Consider the following 19858-nt stretch of genomic DNA (forward strand, 5'->3'; position numbering starts at 1 on the left):
ACTCATTTTGAAGGCAATCAAAGGTTTTGCGTGAGAAAGTGCTGAAAAGAAAAGAAGAATGGGAAAGGAAGGCGATCTCTGGGATGATTCTGCTCTCATCAACGCGTTCGACGACGCCATCTCCAAGTACAAGGTGCCACTCCTCTTTCTCTCTCTACTTCCTCTCTCTAAGCTTCGTTCATCCTGTATTCTATCCACTTCATACAGAGGCTAGGGTTTTATGCTTTTCACTTTACAAAAATGGAACTGTTTCTCAAACTAATCCTTGCACACACACACACTCTCTATACACACACATGTGAGATACTATTAAATTATAGAAATTTTTTTTTTTTTCCTGGCTGGTACAAGATAAAAAGGCAAACATGTATGAATCTTGAAATGCATACATGAAGATGTATGTAATTTCTTTTTTCTTGTTTCTTTTTTATGCATGAATGTGTATTACAGAGTATACATGCTTGACATGTATAATTGACCATTTGGAGGTAGAATGACTGGAACTGAACCGTGCTTAGAGTGAGACTGAGTGAATTGAGTTTGTTAGGTCAAATAGTGGTAGACAGAAAATGAGTTTAATTGGAAGTGGATGTATTTGGCAGAAGTTAGAGGTAGCGTTCACTGGGGAATGGGGAAAAAGGTGAGAGAAAGCACCAAAGATGGTTTGGTAGTTTCTCACACTCAATTCTGACCAATGTATCAGGCTGGTGAGCAGTGATTGGTTCATGTTGAAGGCATTGCACGGACAAGAGAAAGCAGGGGTGGTTCCTGAAATAAAAAATTGAGGGGGCCAAACTAGTAATATAATATTATCAACTAAAAATAAAATAATTTTAACCATTTTTTTTAAGAGCGTGTTTATAAATGATATAAATAGAGTACTAATAAGTTTTAACAATGATTACAGTAGTATTTTTTCTTGGAAACTACCTTTAATAACTTTAAATATGTAACCATAAATAAGATTCTTATAAAAATTTGGGGGGCCATGCCCCCCCTCGCCCACCTCCCTCCGCCCCTAAGAGAAAGGGTGGTGGGTGGGGGATTGCAAATGGAAATATAGTGAAGGTTGTTATAACTTACTAGTGATTTAACACAAGTTTTGGTCAGACATAGAACCAAATTATGATTTCTTTCAATTATAAAATAAACTGTATAGTTTCTTTGTGAAGTTTTGAGGATCTTCAGTGAAAGTAAAACAAAAATGGCTTGGGAATGCTAATCGGGATGGGGGAACTGTTTTTAGCTCTAAGTACATTTCATCTTTTTCCTTGTTTTGATTGGAACATTAGACTGGAGTATACAACAAAAGAAACAAAATTGGTTGCAAACATAAAAATGAAAGCACAATTTGGTTTTTAAGGGGCATCACCTAGTGTAGTTCTCATTAAACGAGGGTGTTGGGAGAGGTAGACTCAATACAGACCTAAATTTTGACATTACTATTTGGACATGCATTCTCACGCTTGATAGACCGAACTTTTTACGAGTGTTCCAAGCAATGGCCCCTTATATTTGTATTTTACAATAAAACATAGAGGAAGTAAAGAAGAAGTACAAGTAGAAGCATTAGTTTTGGCAACAATACTGTTTATTTATTTATTTATTTTTATTTTTTATTTTTTTATTTTGCTGTCAATACACGCGAAACTTATTCATATCACATGTACCCCTTTTACTTTGAGTGTTTGTATCAGGTTTTTTAACATCCTCCATTATTTTCTACAGACGATGCATGACAAAGGAAATCATGATAGTTCAACTGAAGGAGGAAAAGTGATAAGCAGCATAGAAGAAAATTTATCAACTCTTGTTGGTGAAAGCCATGAGACTAAAAGGTCAGAATATTAGTCAACCTGATACTTTACTGGTTATGTTGGGATTAGAAATTTTGATCTCTGACTAAAGAATAAGTATCAACTGCTAAGTGGTGTTATGCGTCTTTCCATGTCCTTGAGGCTGTAATGCAATAAACGTTTGTTCCATGTTCAGAGTGAAAGAAAACTATAACATGCATAGTTACTACTTCAAATTAAATGTGTGAACTATCTATTTATCTGTATGTTCAGAACTTTTTTTTTTTTCAACTGCCAAGTGACTGAAATTAAGTGCGGATTTTTTTTTCTATAGTAGTTCCTTTTACTATTCTTATCCATTTATTTTGCGAACTAATGGAATTCTAGCAGACTGAGAAGTAAAAAAATATTCAGGGATATTATAGTACAAATGTTTTTGTCACATAAAGGTCTACTGCAATGGTTTGCACTACAGCTCTTCTTATTTATTTATTATTTGAATGAAGATGGGCACTGCATCAACATCGAGAACAAGTATACAGGGGACTAGTTTTAATTTCCAAAACATATTGTACAATAGTTCAATACTACTGCACAAGTTCTTTACAACTTGAATTTTTCCATATAAGATATGCAACTTTTCCCTCTCCAAGGAAATCACATATGTAACCCTTTGAAGTCATCACTTGTGGAATTGGGTTTTTCTATAAGCAAGCATTCATCATGATTAGGGATGCAGTAGCATAGTCTCCTAATTTCCAAAGTGACTCCAGGACAATGAGGTGACTTAAGGGCATTTGATTGGCTTATTTGCCCCAAGGATAGGAGATAGTGACATATCGGGCACATTCTCCCAAGTTTGGACTTCAGCCAATGACAGAATCCTGCCAGTGCAAAACTTGATTCTTAGAAATTGTTTAATTCACGTTTGTTGAGTGCTTTGTGGTCAGTTTCTAAATGTATCAACATATCACTGCTTTTTTCATTGGTCAGTGGGTTTAGTTTTCCTTGCTAATTTGGTGCTGCTTGATATGCCTGGTTTGTCAAGTGTCTAAGCATGTGAGTGAGGATGCAGGGCTTGAGAAATTAAGTGCTGGGCGTTTGTTGTTGCTGTCTCGTGGTCTTCTGAGAAAGAAATAAATAGAAGAATGTTTGAGAGGCAAGAGTGGAAATAGTATAACAGAGATTCAAACTGCCTGCCTGGTGCTTCGTAGGGTACATGTATGGTTCAGTTAAAAGGGATTCATACTACATTGACTAATAGAGATATAACCTTTTTGTTCTTCATCCAGTTGCCCTCTACTGCATTTTTTTTACTCAGCCATTTGACCTTACCAGATGTGTCCAACTGACTTCTGAATGACTTAAAATGAATAATAACTTAATGATTGACAATCGCATGGCTTGATTGAATTAACTTTACTTGATTATTCTGTCATCTGTCAGCCCATGTGGCTGGATTTTTTAAACATCATTTTGGTGTCCTTGATACATTGGTCGAAATGCTTCCGCATTATTACGAAAGAGCATTTGAGGTTTGAGTCTCCATTGCTTTGCGCACCGTCCATCTTCCGCAATATTGATAACATGACCTTGAACGATAAAGTTCTACTATACCTTCCTTACTGTTTTCAACTGACTGATGTCTTCAGCCCTTGCGAAAATGTAGTGGTGTACCTCTTATCATGCTTAGTCTGCAGGAAAGACCAGGATAATACACATTTGTTAACATTTCGTGACTAACAGAATCTGGAAGATACAAAAGGTCACTGTGATTGCCATCATCATTGCTTACAAGGCAGCTCATAGGAATTCCATATATGCGTACTTGATCTCAATTTAGTTTTACTAAGTAATCCTTGTTTCATATTCGTCCTTTTAGTTGATGTATTGAAGTTTCTTGCAATCCTTGGGTGATGTTCCTCCTTCGAATATAACCAACCAAATATTGGTGTCCTTTTGTCTATGCTGATATTTATTCTTGTGTACAAATAATGCCAAAGGCGAAATCTGGACCTAGTCTGCCACGGCACACTCGATTAATATGCTTGGCAGTGGCTTTTTTAGTGCGCCTCAAGGAATTTTCCTTGAGCCTTGATCCTCATGGTGTAAGAGACACTTGCCTTAACTTTGAGGTTTGAGGTTTCTTCCCTCTAGCCCATTTTGAAATATAGGAACATTTGATTCTTAGTAGAAATTATAGCTCTTGGATAATAATACATGCATTTAAATGGTGTATTTTCTCTTCTTCTTGTCATAAATTTTTACTGATAAGCAGAAGTTTGTTCTTTTGGTTTTGCAGCAATGCTTTATTTTCCTATTTTGTTGCTTCTAAGAATTCATGAAATTCAATTTAATTTTGTTTTATCTTGATTGTGTCATTTTGTTTCCTCACTGGAGTGTTTGTCTTTGAGTTATTGTGATCTATGTTTGATTATTTACCAAAAGAAAAAGTAAAAAAAAGAAAGATCATCTTTTATTTTACCCATTCTATTATAGTTTTATGCATATGAAAAGAAGTTAGTATGAAGCTTTAGGTTAATCTTGGAAAACAAGATTTAAATAAAATTTTCTTTTAATTTTTTAGGTTAATATATAGTAAGCTAGTAAATATAAATTCCTTTTACTTTAACAAGCTACTTCTTATTTTGTTATCTTCAATGGATTCTATGCTAATTTTTGCTACTCTTCTTCTCCTCTATATGAAGACATATAGAAACAGATGGTAACAGCAATGATGCATTAAGTACCACAGCGGGAATGACAGAAACTAACAATCTTCAACCAGTTAAAGAAAATCATGGTGTGAATTCATGTACTCCAGAACTCTATGTAGATTCATCAAAAGATCAAGTAGTGCAAGATGGTGTTCAAAGCTTTTCAAATACACAAGTTGCAGAAGATTATACCCAGTTACTGAACCAATATTATGACCTAGAGGAGCAGAGGCAAAAGATTCTACAGCAACTTTACCAGTTCGGCAGTTGGAATTACCAAGGTCCGGTTTCTAATGTAGAAGGGGGTACCTGCTCTACTTCTCTGGAACACCAAGTCCCTACAACCGAAGCTTCTTACCCATCCGTCATCTGTTCTTGTTGCCCATATGGCTGTCAGTGTTTGATGGCTCCGTGTTCTTTGGGTGAGACTTGTGTTGGTAAAACTTGTGATGCTGCTTCAGCTTTGGGTCGTGATCAGAAGTCATCTTCTCTCGAAGAAGGTGATATTGTCAAAACAGCGATGGGAGCTGCCGAAACAGCACTTTCTTCCTTGATGGCAAAAACTTCTGGTGATTCTAATTTATATAAAGGTGAGCATGGTTTTCCCAAGACTCTCTCTCTCTCTCTATATATATATATATATATATCTCTATCTTTTCCACCAGGATATCAATATGTGCAAAAATCTTGGTTACTGTAAGTTTGCAGTGTGCTGGCTAGGGTTTCTCTTATGCTCTAAATTTGACCTCTTGTGATAACCCAGATCAGCAATTTAATTTACTACAATTGTGCAAAAAGGGAAAAAACAAAAAAGAATGTAAAAAAAAAATCTCTGGTGATGGTTGTGCTCATATCCAATTGTGTCTTCATAGTTAATATTCTGCAGTATATATATTGTTGGATATGTAGGATGCACATGTACCTTGGATTGTCTAGGTATGTGTCATACAATGTCATCAGACTCATATTTTCCCTTGATTTTCTAGTTCTTTATTAACATTGTTTCTTATTCATCTTGAGATTTTGTTTCTTTGGTTATCGTAGTTGTATTTTTGTGAGTTCAAGACATCCAGTTTGCTTTTAGTAATTTCGTCTTAATGATTAAATCATAGTATTCATGCTATAAGTTTCCTCAGATGCCCACCTAACAAAACAAATGTAAAAATAAGAGTTTCTTAAATGATGAGTTGTTCCCTTCAGATCCTCCAAACATCTTTCCCAGTTTTTAATATAACCAATTGTTTTATTCCATTTTGATGTTAGTTTCTTCATTTGAATTCTCTTCTTTTGTCTTTATCTGAGGTAGTAGTACTTTTTCTTCTTTCAAGCTCCACCAATAACTCTTGGATATCTATCTCATCAAATTCATTTCTTACACTTCCTAATGAAAACAATCTACAGCACCAGCTTTTGTTGTGTTGTCAGGTGGTCCCTCAGTCTCGGTCTATATTACCTCTTTTACACGTTGCTCATTCTGCTATTGCATTCGTCCCTCAGTCTATCTCCATATTTGTAACTCCCACGTTCTTTCGTGCATTCACCATCATCTACTCGTACACAAAAATTTGAGTTTCTTACTCAAATGTTTCTATATTTGTTGATAACAAATTGTAATGGTGCACAACTTAAAAAGTTAGTCAACCTTGAGGCAGCAGGGATCGGTCTTACTTTTATACTTTATCTTTGTTTGAATCATGGCAGACTGCCTAAAAAACTGAAATTCATGCACATGCGCGCTTTTTAACTTGTTTTCATGAATTGGTTGGAAATGATTGCCTCAGAATTTGTGACAGTTGAAATTGCAAATAGATTAGAAAGAAATGCCAGACAACCTGGAAAGTGATCCACTGCAGCGGAAGCTCCCCTATTTTACATCGTTATTTACGTTATGTGTCACTATACAGGACTTGGAAATTTAGAATTGCATTTGTAATGCATCAGCTTGTTGCAGCTTCTGTTGAATATTGATTCCTGGCATCTAATGCATCAGCTTGTTGCAGCTTCTGTTGAATATTGATTCCTGGCATCTAAAGACACAAGTGCATATGGTGAAAGAGAGAGAAGAAGAAAAAGGGGGGAAAAGAGGTGGGGCACTAATTAATAAAATGCTGTAAATTGGAGTTCTCGGATAATAAAACTGTTATGCTTTCTTCCAAAAAATCTTCATTTCTTTTCTTCTTCTTCTTCCTTCTTTTCTCTCTCCAAAAGATCCGAGACAAATTAATAGAATGGGACAGTGTATTTCTCCACAAGGCAAAGGCTTATAGAGGAACTTTATCTCAAAAAAGACACACATTAGTGAAGGATTTCTATCCTTTACATATCTCTAGACTGCAATATCTTGCTCATCTTTCTTTATTTTATTTTTGTAAGTTAAATGTTTGGAGAAATAAATTCTTGGTTTTGGTCACACGGGCTTATTTGATCTATGCAATGTGGAGAAAGTTTTCTTTCCTGAAATTCGATCAGCTTCATGTAATCCTTCTCTTTGGGTTCTCCTGACATATATGTTTGTAGATAGGCTTCTTTTTTTTTTTTTTTTTTTTGATAAGTGTTTGTAGATAGGCTTCTTTAACGAAAAATAATAGAGATGTTCTTTTACTACTATGAGCATGGTTCTTGCATTTGCATGTGATATGGGTGTTTTTTTTATTTTTTTATTAACTTATAAAGTATGACATATTCAAGGCATACATATATATATGCTGAGCAAGACACGTAAAATATGGTGTCTTACTGTATCAAATATTTCTTTCCATGGATTGCAGGGGAAAAGGAAGAGACAAATGGAGGACAACTGGAACAAAGTGGCAGCTCTGGGACAGACCTGAGTGTTGTTTTGAATGCTTGGTATTCTGCTGGCTTCTACACTGGCAAGTAAGTTTTATTGTTTGCCCCTTTCTTCAATGTGATGAAACCTAAAAATATTTTATTCGAACAAGATAAAAAAACAAACATCCACTTCGATGCCATTTCTGTACCAGGCAGGTTTATTATTTGTCACTTGGCACAGGAAATGGTCAAAACACTTGTGATTCCGTATTAATATTAAAGTCCACCAAGTAAATTGTATTTTTTCCTTTTGTGGTCGGTTACATAATAAACTTTATCCTCACAACAGGCTCGTGAAGATTAGATTCAGATAAATTCGGCCTGGTCAGCACTTCTAAATAAAAAGTAATGCATGGCAAATTCCATAGTCAGGCTTGTTATTAATATCAAATTTGTCAAACCTTTGGTTTCTGATCCTATCGACCCATTTAATAATTTCATAACTGTCTCTACAACGACCTTTAAATGGTTTAATCAACAACCGCTATAAAGGGGGGGGGGGGGGGGGGGGGGGGGTGTTGGGGGAGAGAAATCATTCATCAGATTAAACGCATAAATTCGTATATATATATATATATATATATGAATTTTATACATATTCTATCCACCTAGTAACAAGTATGGATTTACATTACCAGACGAGGCACGTTGGATTGAATAATAGCTTTGTATTCTAGTTTTACCCATTCTTACAGATAGAATCCTATGGATAATCATATATGAAAACCTTAGTGGTAACCTAAACCGGTCAGATTGACAAATCTATCAACAGAAGTGTCCAACAATCCTTGACACTGCAATTTTTTTTTTGCTCCTGTACACATCTATGTTATACTTCATATATAAATCCAATAGTGAACTTTTCTGTATTGATTCTAACATTAATTTAAATCATCACGTTGTAAGCTCTAATGATGAAACCTTGCATTTTAGGTATCTTGTGGAGCAGTCTGTCGCCACTAAACGGCATGGCTAGTTCAGCTACAATGTCCGACAGATGCTAAATGGTTTCAATGAAGGCGCAAATTTTGCTCTATATCAAAATCAGTTGGTTCTGTATGTGCAAAATGGAGAGAATGTGTATTATTATAGCCTTTTGTTACAGTTTCATGAAAATTGAATCATGCTAGTGCGCTGTAGTTTCAACTGTTGGCTAATGTAACGTAGATCTGTTTCTGGAGCGCTCACTATAAAAATTGGCAACCATGTTCAGATGGTGATGTAGTCAACAAATTTTTGTTTCACAACTCATCTAAGGTCCATGTTTTTTTTCTCGACTGCATGGATTGGATTGTAACAGATCTGTTATTGATAGCTTTTCACACTGAACAGGATAATAAGTTGCTGCCATGGATTAATGTCGTGTGTTTCATTTCTCTATTTTTTCTTTCTTTGATGGTGATTCTCTCTTTCCCATACTTTAAAGTTCCAAAGTGCAACAAGATGAATGTAGAAACCTTCAATCCAAAAATCCTAGGGCATAATTTCACCATGTGATATCAATACTTGGGAGAGAGCCTTAAATTCACCGGCTCTGCATTCTGGGTTGAATATTCATTTTTGAGGAATTTTTGAGGGGAATTTGGATGGTCATTGTAGTTTATTGGACTAGTCCAGTGCACGAGACTCCCACTACGCAAGGTTTGAGAAGAGTTAGATGTAAACAGCCTTATCTCCAAGTGTGAAAAAGTTGGTTCCTATTTTTGGAGTGCAACAACTTTATCGTACACAAAGTGACCTCAAACGCAAGTGCATGTACTTGTGTTTGTCAGTCCAAAATTTTAGTGCCAACTGCCAAGCAATCCTCCAAAAAAAAACATGGTCAACATGCACAGGCCTTCTAGGCGTTGGGACCAGAACGGCACACAATTCAAAATTATCACGCTAGCAACCGGATCTACGAGTATAACGGCAATTAAGTGAACCCAGAGGCTTTTGATGGTGATAATATCACACAGTTTGTACAAGCAATTGAAGAACTTATACAAATGTTGTAGTCTGTATTTACCCTTACATAAGGCTGTCTAACCAGGCAATGGGGTCACTCAAACCTGGTGGCGATACCGATTGTGACTAATTCTGTCATACCCTCACTTTTGCTGCAGCTTCCTTGATTTGCTCAATTGTGAAAATACCGAAGAAGTCATCATCTACCACTGCATTAATCGCTGCAAATGCAACATCATCGACGCTAACAGGAGGGGCCAAGATTAGATCAGATGCAGGGAGAGAACTCAAAGGTTTGGTTAAGTTTTCAGTAGCACGCAGAATTTTCTCCAATGGTTCCCCTATCAAATCCAGAGGGATCTCGAAGCCATCCACCCTTCTTTTCCCATATATAAAACCTGGTCTTAGCACAGCACCTGCAGAAGTTCATATCGATAAACCTTTAACAACGTAACATAGCAGAGAAATATTGCACAGATCATACAAATCTCCAAAAGGATATCCGTCTAATTGCACATTGAGAAAGAAATTAATGCATGCACATGTGCATTAGTCTTCAGGGGCAATGAAAACAAATTAAGTTATCTATAAAGAAGTTGATCTTAGAACAGTGTTTTAAACTTCTAATTATGGTCTGTACAAGATTTTTGGACGTTTATAGTACTTTGTGAGTAAGGTGGATTAAAAAACTTAACCACCAACACAAAACAGACAGTTATTTGTAATGCTTACTTGCTTCTTGTGCTATTTATTCGGAAAAGAGGAATGCTAGTAACAAACAGTCTCAGACAAAATAAAGATTTTGAACTTCACCACATGTGGCCTACACATAAACTCCATTAAACAGTAAGACTCTAAGAGTTAACGGGGTCCCAATTACCAACTGCAACGTAATTATATTTTCAAAATGGGCATTAGAAATTGAAAGGGAGCTCTCTTTCTCAATACACTGACCCAAAATCTCCATCGATATACAGGTTTCTCCCTCATCTATCTAATCAACAACCTTTAGAGTTTAGACATATGTCAACCAGAATAGGCCCTTATAGTGGAGAGACATTTGACAACAAACTCAATCACAAAGTCAGTAATCAGTTGTGATCTCTTAACCTCCCAACAGAGCTATATCATACCTCCATCTTCTCAACCATAAAGCCATGGCTATTGTCACCACCCACACTTTAAATGGCATTACCACTCCTCACCTCCTCATCTTCAACAACACATCATTCCCAAACATCAAATTTGCAAACGCCTTTTTCCTTCTGCTGAAGTCCAATCTCTAACCTTCACAGGCTCACACTGGAGGCCAAAATAGCCACTGATCTTAATCCATAATTTTAGTTCAGGGAAAGGGTTATCATTTTGTTCAAGAAAATTTGAAGCTCATTTGGGGGAAGTATCTCTATTAAAAATTGAAAACAAGATTATGAATCTCAAATACTGACTTTTCCTTGAAAATTTCCTCTTACCTCTTTAAGACAATAAGGATTGAAGAAACAATTACAGCAACCACCGTCGGTTGAAATTCCAAGGGTAATTACTGGGTAAAGGAAAGAATGCCAAGAGTTGCATGAGAAACTAAGTCATGGACGCACAGATACTCCTATTGGGGATAAAATCTGTGTGTAATGACTATTGAGGAAGAAAAAGACATTTAGTGCCAAACGAACAAGAGTTGTGACGACAATCAAGAAAATGGTCAGAAGAGAACTGATAGAAGAGCAAAATTTAACAGCCAAAAATGGGTGGTCATAAATAGTGGGAAAGAAAGAGTAGAGATTTCCATGCACAGAAACCACTTCTCCCTTTGTGATGAATAAAATAATGCAAAGAAGGCAAAAGTCATTCTTCTTCATTTCTGTTATTAATTAATTTTCTAACTGGTTTCTCTTGAAATTCTTCAAAGCAAAGGCATGTGTGACTTTATAATAGCAAAGGCTGAAGGCAGTAATCGAAGAGACTGAAGCTAGCATTCAACAGGTATAACCGGCTCTAGGTAAACAATTAGCCTTACAAGTTTCCACTCTACATCCACCACCCTTGCTTGTGCACCATAGGCATAATGCAACAGTAATACTGCAATTCAAGTTGACCCAGACATGACCAAAAAACTGAGAAGCAAGTTATAAATTACCGGAATTTGGATATTTGGAGAGAACCTCTGATTCTGCTTTCCTCTTCCCTGTGAAATACCCGGATGATAGTACAAATGATGGTAGGTTATAATCATGAACCGAGATCAAGATGAACTTGGGAACGCCTGCAAGAAAGAATAAATAAATAAATAAATGCAACGGTTGGTGTTTTGTAGGCGTAGAAACTAAATAAAACCAGACCTTTATATGAAAATGAAAAGACTAAAGCAACTAGAACAAAACACTGATTGTGATAAAAATATATATATAAATAACGAGTCATGAATTCCACTATTCATTACATTTCATTAAAATATTGAATTTGTTAGAGGAATTCTACTCTGACAAAATTTACATTTGGTTGCCGAAAAGACAAAAAGGAAAGAGATCAAGGAAACCTACATCAGAAGCCCCACCCGTAAATTTTTTACTAGGTACCTAGTTCTCATTTCTAATGCGTAGTCAGTGATCGGATGGTGCAATGCACATGAAGTAATTAAAAAACAGCTTCCAAACTGGACATTCAAAATATAACTGCAGAGTGCAAACACCCACACATGCACATATCTATATAGGATAGAGAAGGATAAGAACAACAGATTCAATAAAAAATGATGCCACGAGAAGCCGTGTTGTCTCATCAGGATCTTGTAAATCAACAACTCTTAAAAGGTCAGAGGTCCAGTGAAGTTCTTAAAAAAAAAAATGGAGAAGAAACTCACAATAACCCGAGCAAGGTCATGTTATCATATCTTGATGTAGCATATCAGCCATAATATTAATTGCCACTTACGGCAAACGAATGGTATTATATGAATTTGTTTGATGGTTGTGTTAAAAGATCCATAAATTCAGAGCTTCTTGAAAAAGGTCAGAAAGCAAATCTTTATTTAACCTAACTTGTAATCCAATATATTTTCAAAGCAATTTTTGTGGGTCTGCATTTTTTCCCTCCTCTGGATATTAAAATTGCATTTTTCATGTTTAATTATTGTGCTAAAAGATTTATATTAGGAGCTTCCAGAAAAAAGGTGAGAAAGCAGACCTTTAATATAACCTAAATTGTTTCCAATATTTTTCAGAACACCGCTTGTGGGTCTTTTTTTCTCTTTTTTTTTTTTAGGTATTCTATACTCAGACTCATCCGACAATTCTGGATCTTATCTACTTAATATTTTTCTTCAGATCAAGTGGCAAATATGCAAAAAAGCAATTATGGAAGTAGATTTACCAAAACCTGATGCATCACCTTTGTAGTATTAAAGAAAGACCAAATGTAATAAATGATACCTAATTGCCACCAGTTTTCATTTTTCTGAACAAGATACCTACTTTTCTAATGCCCCCCATCTAAAACATCTTCCTGCTATTGCCAAACAGAGAAGCTGAAAACCCAATATCTGATTAGAAGAGTAGACTGCCCAATGTGTGGACTCTTTCCTCATAAAGGAGCGGTGGATGGATGGGCTAACCAAATGAATGCAAATAGAAAATGTAAAGAAAATTTGGTTGCTTGCATCCAAAGGGATTAGTCTGGACCCAAAACAGATTGAGGACTTCCTAGTGTCGCCAAATTAAATAAGTGTGCAGAAAAACCATATCATTTTCCAAGGGGAAAGAGAAAAACACCACCTGATGCAGAGCTATCAGAAAGAATTTTAATATGGAAAATAAATGCATATTACAATAAGTAACATCAATAGAGGGAAAAAAGAGAGAAAACACAAAAGACATTGCCATAATCAAATTTACAAGAAGCCGGCTAAATACCCAGAAAAAAAAAAGGAGATTTTAGATACTTAAAAATAATTCAGTTAAATTGAAACCAACAATTCCATACCAAAGTCTTTTGCAGCACCGACTGCCACAACATTAGCCTCGCCATTAATTCTTTGCATCTGTTCCTCACTACCAAACCCTCCAAGGGTTGAAACCACAGCAGTGGCCCCAACAAGTACTTCATCCCAGTTTGCATAGAAAACATCTCCTGTGAGATGTGAAGATGGTTCAGACAATTTGAATCTGTGGATTAAACATTTGATTTGAACTAGACAAGGCATAATCAATATTAATATATTATTACGCCAAAGTAACAAATGCATGCGACATGTGCAGAACAAATTCCTAAGAAGCCTAAAGGCTAATATGGCCTACAGCCATTGGCCACAATAACACCACAAGTTAGCTTGAGATTGTAGTTCTACATCTAACCCAGTTCGGGAATAGCACAGCATGCCAACCAATATGTAATCAGTTCATTTCATCATCATCATCATCATCCATCCCTTTATCCCATATGCATGGGTCAGCCACATGAATTATCTTGTTTCATTCTTTTCTATCATACACCATGTCTTCTCTTAGATTTAATTATTTGAAATCATTTTGAATCACTTCATCCCACGTAAGACTTGGTTGGCCTCTTTGTCATTTACCTTCTAGGAAAACAACTCTTCCTCTTTTAACAAGTGCATCATTGGATCTACGCTGAATATGTCCATACCACCTAAGTCTATTTTCCCTAATATTATCATTTATAGGTGCTATATCTAGTGTTCCCCTCACACGTTCACTATTTATCTTATCTCTTCTAGTTACTCCTATCATCCACCGTAGCATCCTCATTTCCGCTACATGAATGCATTGCATTTTTGTCTTTTTCAATGCTCAAGACACCGCTCCATACAATATTGCTAACTTAATAACAGTTCCATAGAATTTTTCTTTTAATTTATTTGGTATTCGTTTGTCACAAAGGATACCACTAGCTTGCCTCCATTTTGTCCATCCTGCTCCAATCCTACATACTACATCACCATATATCTCTCCATCTTTTTCTAATATTGATCCTAGAAAATAGTAGTTACTTTGAGTAACTCTTTGGTCTTGACTTGTAAAACTTATATTGTCATCGTTTTCTACTTTATCAAATTTACGTACCATATATTCCATTTTAGTTTTACTAATTTCTAAGCCTTTTGATTCTAATGCATTTCTCCTTATTTCTAATATTATTGCTAAGGCTTCCTTAGAAGTGTCTATTAATACTATGTCATTTGCAAATAACATACACTATGGGACGTTTTGTTGTATAGCTTTTGTTATTTCGTCTAACACTACCACAAACAGGTATGGACCCAACACTGATCCTTGGTGTAGTCCCACTAATATGGGGAAATCAATAGTTTCCCCACATGTAGTGTTAACTCTAATCAATGTGACACTATGTATATCCTGAATAAAATTTATAAGTTTTACAGGTACTTGTTTTCTTTGTAGGGCCCACCAAATTATGTCCCGTGGCACTCAAGGTGCTTTATTGTGTTATAGTCATCCATCCACATAATTCTACTCCATCCATTTATTACGATGCTGATCACTTACATTTGCATGTTGTTTACATATTATGAGGGATTTCGAACTCTTCCAAATTCCAACCTAAAACCTAAACATGATATATCCAAAAAAATCCCATTAGGACATAATTAATGTCAATAATACCAGCAACCATTACATGACAATTGAATTAATTAATGAAAAACAAGACGGGAACACCTTCTCACATGTTTGAATGTCACTTAGTTAAATGCCAAATCATTAATTCAAGGGCATTTCGTTACTTCTATTTTTCAAATCAACCAATACCACATCTAACCCGTTCAATGTAAAAAAAGAATTCTTGTCTCAAAAATAAAAATTGTCAGGCAGGCTTAACAATTACAAATACCACTAAACTACCTGATTTGTCCAACTTAGCTATGACAAATAGTATAATAATGTAGTTATAAAAACGATTCCTAAAAATTTAGAATGAAATATATCAGTTAATACAAAACAGGTAATGTTAAAATTGTAAACCATATAAATGTCAATCAGTTGATCAGTTTATCAGAGCATGGGCCACTATGAGAAGAAACTTAAACAATTTGTTCCCTATCTTTGCTCAAGTATCCATAATAAAATATGAGCAGAGGGATTGAAAATGACATCGTCACCATTATCAGAACTATGTGCTAAAATTGAAAATTTGATGTGTTGTTGTTGTTGTGTGCTTATTATCATTATTGTTGTTGGTGGTGTTGGCTATCACATTCAATCAAGGCTGTAGAGAACATTTTACAACAACATTACAACAAGTTGTGGTTTAAAATATAAAGGGGAGACATCAAAAAACAACATGTACATCACATATGCAGAGACGATGAGGATGCTGCAATAATTAAGTTAGAGGTACTTTTAGGAGGTGGCCATTCAGGATATTATGGCAATATCCTTAAAAGTGAATAAAGACTGCTCATGGAGAGAATTGTTACAACTTGTTGATACATGCAAGAAGTTGTGGGTTAATGCACATTTGATATGCTAAGAAGAAGAAGGATTCAGATTAAAGTAAAAAATAAAAGGGCCAGAACTAATGAGCAGTATTTTGACTATTGTGTTATGTCTAAATATACAAATTTTCCCGCTAGAACGGATGTAACAATATCTGCTTTGCCGACCCCATATCTTTAAGATACTGAACTGTGTTTGCTACTTAATATTGATCAAGATTTGGTCTTAGCCAAACAAAACAAATCTGAACCAAGCAATATGAAGTTAGCTGTTATTCTGCTTGACATAGAATTTCAAAATAATTAACTAAGACAACTTTGTCTAGAGCCTGCTATGAATTTTTCACATCATTTTGCTCTTTCCAGTATCATATTTGGGTTTATCATTTTATGTCAAATTGGTCTCTCTCTCAGCTTAGCATCAACAATGTCTCTTTTTGTCAGTGCAGTTATATAGTTTGCGGTTGCATGTGGTTAAACCATTTTCACTTTTTTTTCCCATTTAGACTACAATTAATGCTACTTACAGATAAGTTGTATCCAATTTTTTCCTCTCGTCTTGAAACAGATCCAGATCAGCAACTGATTTCAGCCATGCCATTTTACGACAAGCTTCTCAGTGCCGAACATCTTATCCTAAAGCTTGTATAACTCTATATTTGTTTCATGCACTTTCCTGTTCTAAAAATAGGTAGAAATCCTTTATATTTTATTCGTCCTACTTTAATTTGTATGTTACATCTTCTCCAACCTCTCCTCCCTTATATACAACCAACCATATATAACCAAAATGGTCCTAAGTATCTCTTGTGATTAGTCTTCTCCACTTCCTCACTTTTTATATAATTTTTTATAGATCTATTGCTTCTTCGATTTTTTTCTTCTTTTTTCACGATTATACTTCACATCTCCAGTTTCTAGCCCTACTAATTTGAAACACTCTTAGTTTAAAAGCTTGTGTCTATTCTTTAACTTCATGCACCCCTGCTTGATTTAATGGATTACAATATATGGAACCAAATTCTAAATATACGTCCAGTTATATTAACAAGTAAACAAATTTATTAATCAACCATTTCAGCATGGACTTCAGGGTTAGCACTTTTAATTGCATTACCTTATTAAACCATGACACCAATAACCTATTAGAGTTAGATATAGAGATAAACATACCTGTCATCCAAGTAACCTGATCTACCCATGGACTTGAGTAAGAAGGACGCCCAGACCTGTCACCATGAGTAAAGGTTCAAATTCCAAAAACTGATGCCATAAAAAGAGACAAATGGCAATAGAATACCATTTAGTTGCTTCAACAACGATATTGCAGCACTTTTGCATGAAAGATAGCACAACAAGGACATATTTGAAAATAATCATTATTCATGGATGCATAGAGATTCAGATAGAACTTTCTCAAACCTGCTCAGGCTTATGACCTCTATACCCTTGGATGCTGCAGCCTTGCATATTGCAGAACCCACAAAACCACTGCCTCCTAAGACAACAACCTACTAAGAAATGTTCAGAGGATAAATTTGCTAGATGTAGCTAAATTGCATATGCTATTTGACTGTATAGAATAAAGAAAAAATTAAGTCCCCGGTACCCGCTCAGTCTTAACATCAGCCACAACATCAATAGTAGCAGAGATAGAAACCTCCTTCACGCTCGCATCTGCATAGCACTTGACACCAAACCTGCACAAGCTACAACCAAAGTGGGAAAATATCAAATCCCGATCTTTACTTCCAGATCATTTTAAATACAACTTGAAAAAATAACACCCAAGTCAAAGAAAAAAAATAAAATGAGTAGTGACGGTTCAGACAAGTTACCTTGACTCATAATGTACAAATAGAAGTTGTAAGTTTAGCAACATAGAGAATTCAGTCATCCTTGATCAACGTAATTCATTGAATTGAATCATATCAATTTCATAAATATGCATAAAACTAGACATGCCACAGAGTCCTCACTGTGTAACTTCATTTTCTATAGCAACAGGGAAAACTGAGAGAGAGAGAGAGAGAGAGAGAGAGGTGACAGCCAATACATCTAAATGGATGTATTGAAATGATAAAAAATAAAAGAAAGTTACTTTTCTTCAGGTGATGCATAGAATTAGATAAATGAGGCATGTGTTGCCCTCTTTTAAGTAAAAAGTAAATCACATGTGATTCACTAAAAAACAATTTCCATCATTTCAAGAGGTTATGAAATTATTTTTTATTGAATTGTCTACATTCTTGTTGTATAAACTCCATAGAGATGGAAGAAAAGCTTATCAACCATGAAATCATTTGCTGGATAGCTTTTATGTTTATCGGAGGCAGCCAATAAGCATATACTTTACTACAATCCTCGAGGGAATTCCTCCAAAAACTAGTGAACCCTTTTCTTTCCCCAAATTATCTAAGATAATCATGCTTGGTATTAGAAGTTAGAATCATTCAAATCATTTATTTTAAAAGTTGGATTGGGATTCGTTTTAGCTGAGCCTCTGTTTGCCACCACTTGCAGCACCCGGCACTGTTGATAATATTATTCGACAATGGCCTTTGACCACCATTCCATTGCTATCCCATAGAACAACTTAACCCCCCTTTTCCTTCTTCCCCTTCTGTCTCTCCTTATTAAATCCAATGGTGTGAGCTATAGAAAGGGAGGTAGACCTCCATTAACCTTTATCCGTAATTCCCACAATCACATTTCCATCCACTTGGATTTAAACCTGCACCTTTCTCTAGGGCAAGAGAAGGAGATGTCACCTGAGCTAGATAGCTGGTGGTTAGAGTATATGTACAAAAGAAGTAGTATGATTGAATTATGCATGCATGTAAATCATTTATCCCAGATATATCTAAAATAACTCGATATGAACTCAATATGTTCCAGTTTCTTTTTGCAATTGAAGTCAGTTAATATATATATAAATCTTTTACCAACATGGTCATTGTTCTTGATTATTTGAAATAATCCCAATTCGACATAAATCAACTTTCCAGCACATAATATTTTCTGCCCGGCATGAAATTGTGCAACTCATTGAAACAACCAAGACCAAATATTCAAAATCATATGTCTAGAACTTTTAGATTCACTAAATTGAAATTTAGTCAAATTTATAGGTAAATCGTCTTTAAAAACCACAAGCTCAGTGAATATGTCGTGCGCCTAATGAGGTCATACTTTCTCGGTGAATCGAATCATTGGAATTTCTCTCCTCTATAACCACTCATCAACAAATTGTACGGCTAGAACAAAAAAATTAAAAATTGATAAGTAATTGCAGATAAATGCATCAAGACTTGACTATACACAACAAATGAAATCAAAGTTACGCCAAATCCGAAGAAGACCAGCTCTTCAAAATCACAAATCGAAAAGAACATTTCGTGCGAACATCGAGAGACGAAGTGAGTCCTGAATGATACACATATATATGTATATGCATAGAGGGAGAGAAAGCTAACCGAGTGTTAGAAAGCTGCTGAAAATGCAGGTTTTGACGGGATGGAGAGCAGACTCTTCTGAGAGAAGACGAAGGTGCGGCTACGGCGGCGAATGACGATAGTGAAGACATCTCTGTACGTTGAAAACGATTCTGCGAGTCCTCACTCAGTCTCCTCTCACTTGACTGAGTCCTATATATATATATATGTGTCCGATGTCTATGTATGTATGTGAGTCCTATATATGTGTGTGTGTGTAAGACGCATATGCCTCGATAGCCGGTGTTTCGTTGAATTTTAAGAGTGTTAGACTTCGACTTTTTGCTTTTATTAATTTTGAGAGTGTCAGATATTTTTTTATATAAATGCATTTCACAACTGCTGCCTGCATTTTCACAATTGCTACATAGTTGATAGAGTTTTCAAAATTTTGTTTTTGGATAATAATTTTTTATAATTATTTGAAAATAAATATTTTTATAATTGAATTTTTATAAAATAATTTTTAAAAAATTGAATCAGAAACTAAAAAGTTGTTTATAATTTTACTCCAAAGTGTTCTTCTTAAATAGAAAAATTTAGATTTCATTATACAAAAGTTTTTTTATGGTTAATTTTAGTTGCTTAGAACATTTATTGGCC

At 35.3% G+C, this 19858-nt stretch overlaps 2 protein-coding genes across 3 annotated transcripts; one reads left to right on the forward strand and one right to left on the reverse strand.

Moving 5' to 3' along the window:
* LOC132303584 (uncharacterized) lies at positions 1-8723 on the forward strand. The gene is made up of 5 exons (XM_059800905.1): positions 1-133; positions 1729-1838; positions 4505-5103; positions 7282-7390; positions 8279-8723. The coding sequence occupies exons 1-5, from the start codon at positions 59-61 to the stop codon at positions 8319-8321; spliced, it is 936 nt and encodes a 311-aa protein (XP_059656888.1). The 5' UTR covers positions 1-58; the 3' UTR covers positions 8322-8723.
* Positions 8724-9243: 520 nt separating this feature from the next.
* LOC132303585 (uncharacterized protein At1g32220, chloroplastic) lies at positions 9244-19406 on the reverse strand. 2 transcript variants are annotated; one of them, XM_059800907.1, is made up of 7 exons: positions 19238-19406; positions 17371-17461; positions 17184-17272; positions 16935-16990; positions 13271-13417; positions 11430-11555; positions 9244-9708 (listed from the first exon to the last, which is right to left on the reverse strand). In XM_059800907.1, the coding sequence occupies exons 1-7, from the start codon at positions 19345-19347 to the stop codon at positions 9428-9430; spliced, it is 900 nt and encodes a 299-aa protein (XP_059656890.1). In that variant the 5' UTR covers positions 19348-19406; the 3' UTR covers positions 9244-9427. The 2 variants fall into 2 exon arrangements, with proteins under 2 accessions (XP_059656890.1, XP_059656889.1); XM_059800906.1 differs by having other exon boundaries at positions 17371-17470.
* Positions 19407-19858: the final 452 nt, after the last annotated feature.

Source organism: Cornus florida, unplaced genomic scaffold, assembly GCF_030987335.1.
Source record: "Cornus florida cultivar Cherokee Brave unplaced genomic scaffold, ASM3098733v1 CherokeeBrave_3.0.0_Hap2_Chr04, whole genome shotgun sequence".
Lineage (NCBI taxonomy): Eukaryota > Viridiplantae > Streptophyta > Magnoliopsida > Cornales > Cornaceae > Cornus > Cornus florida.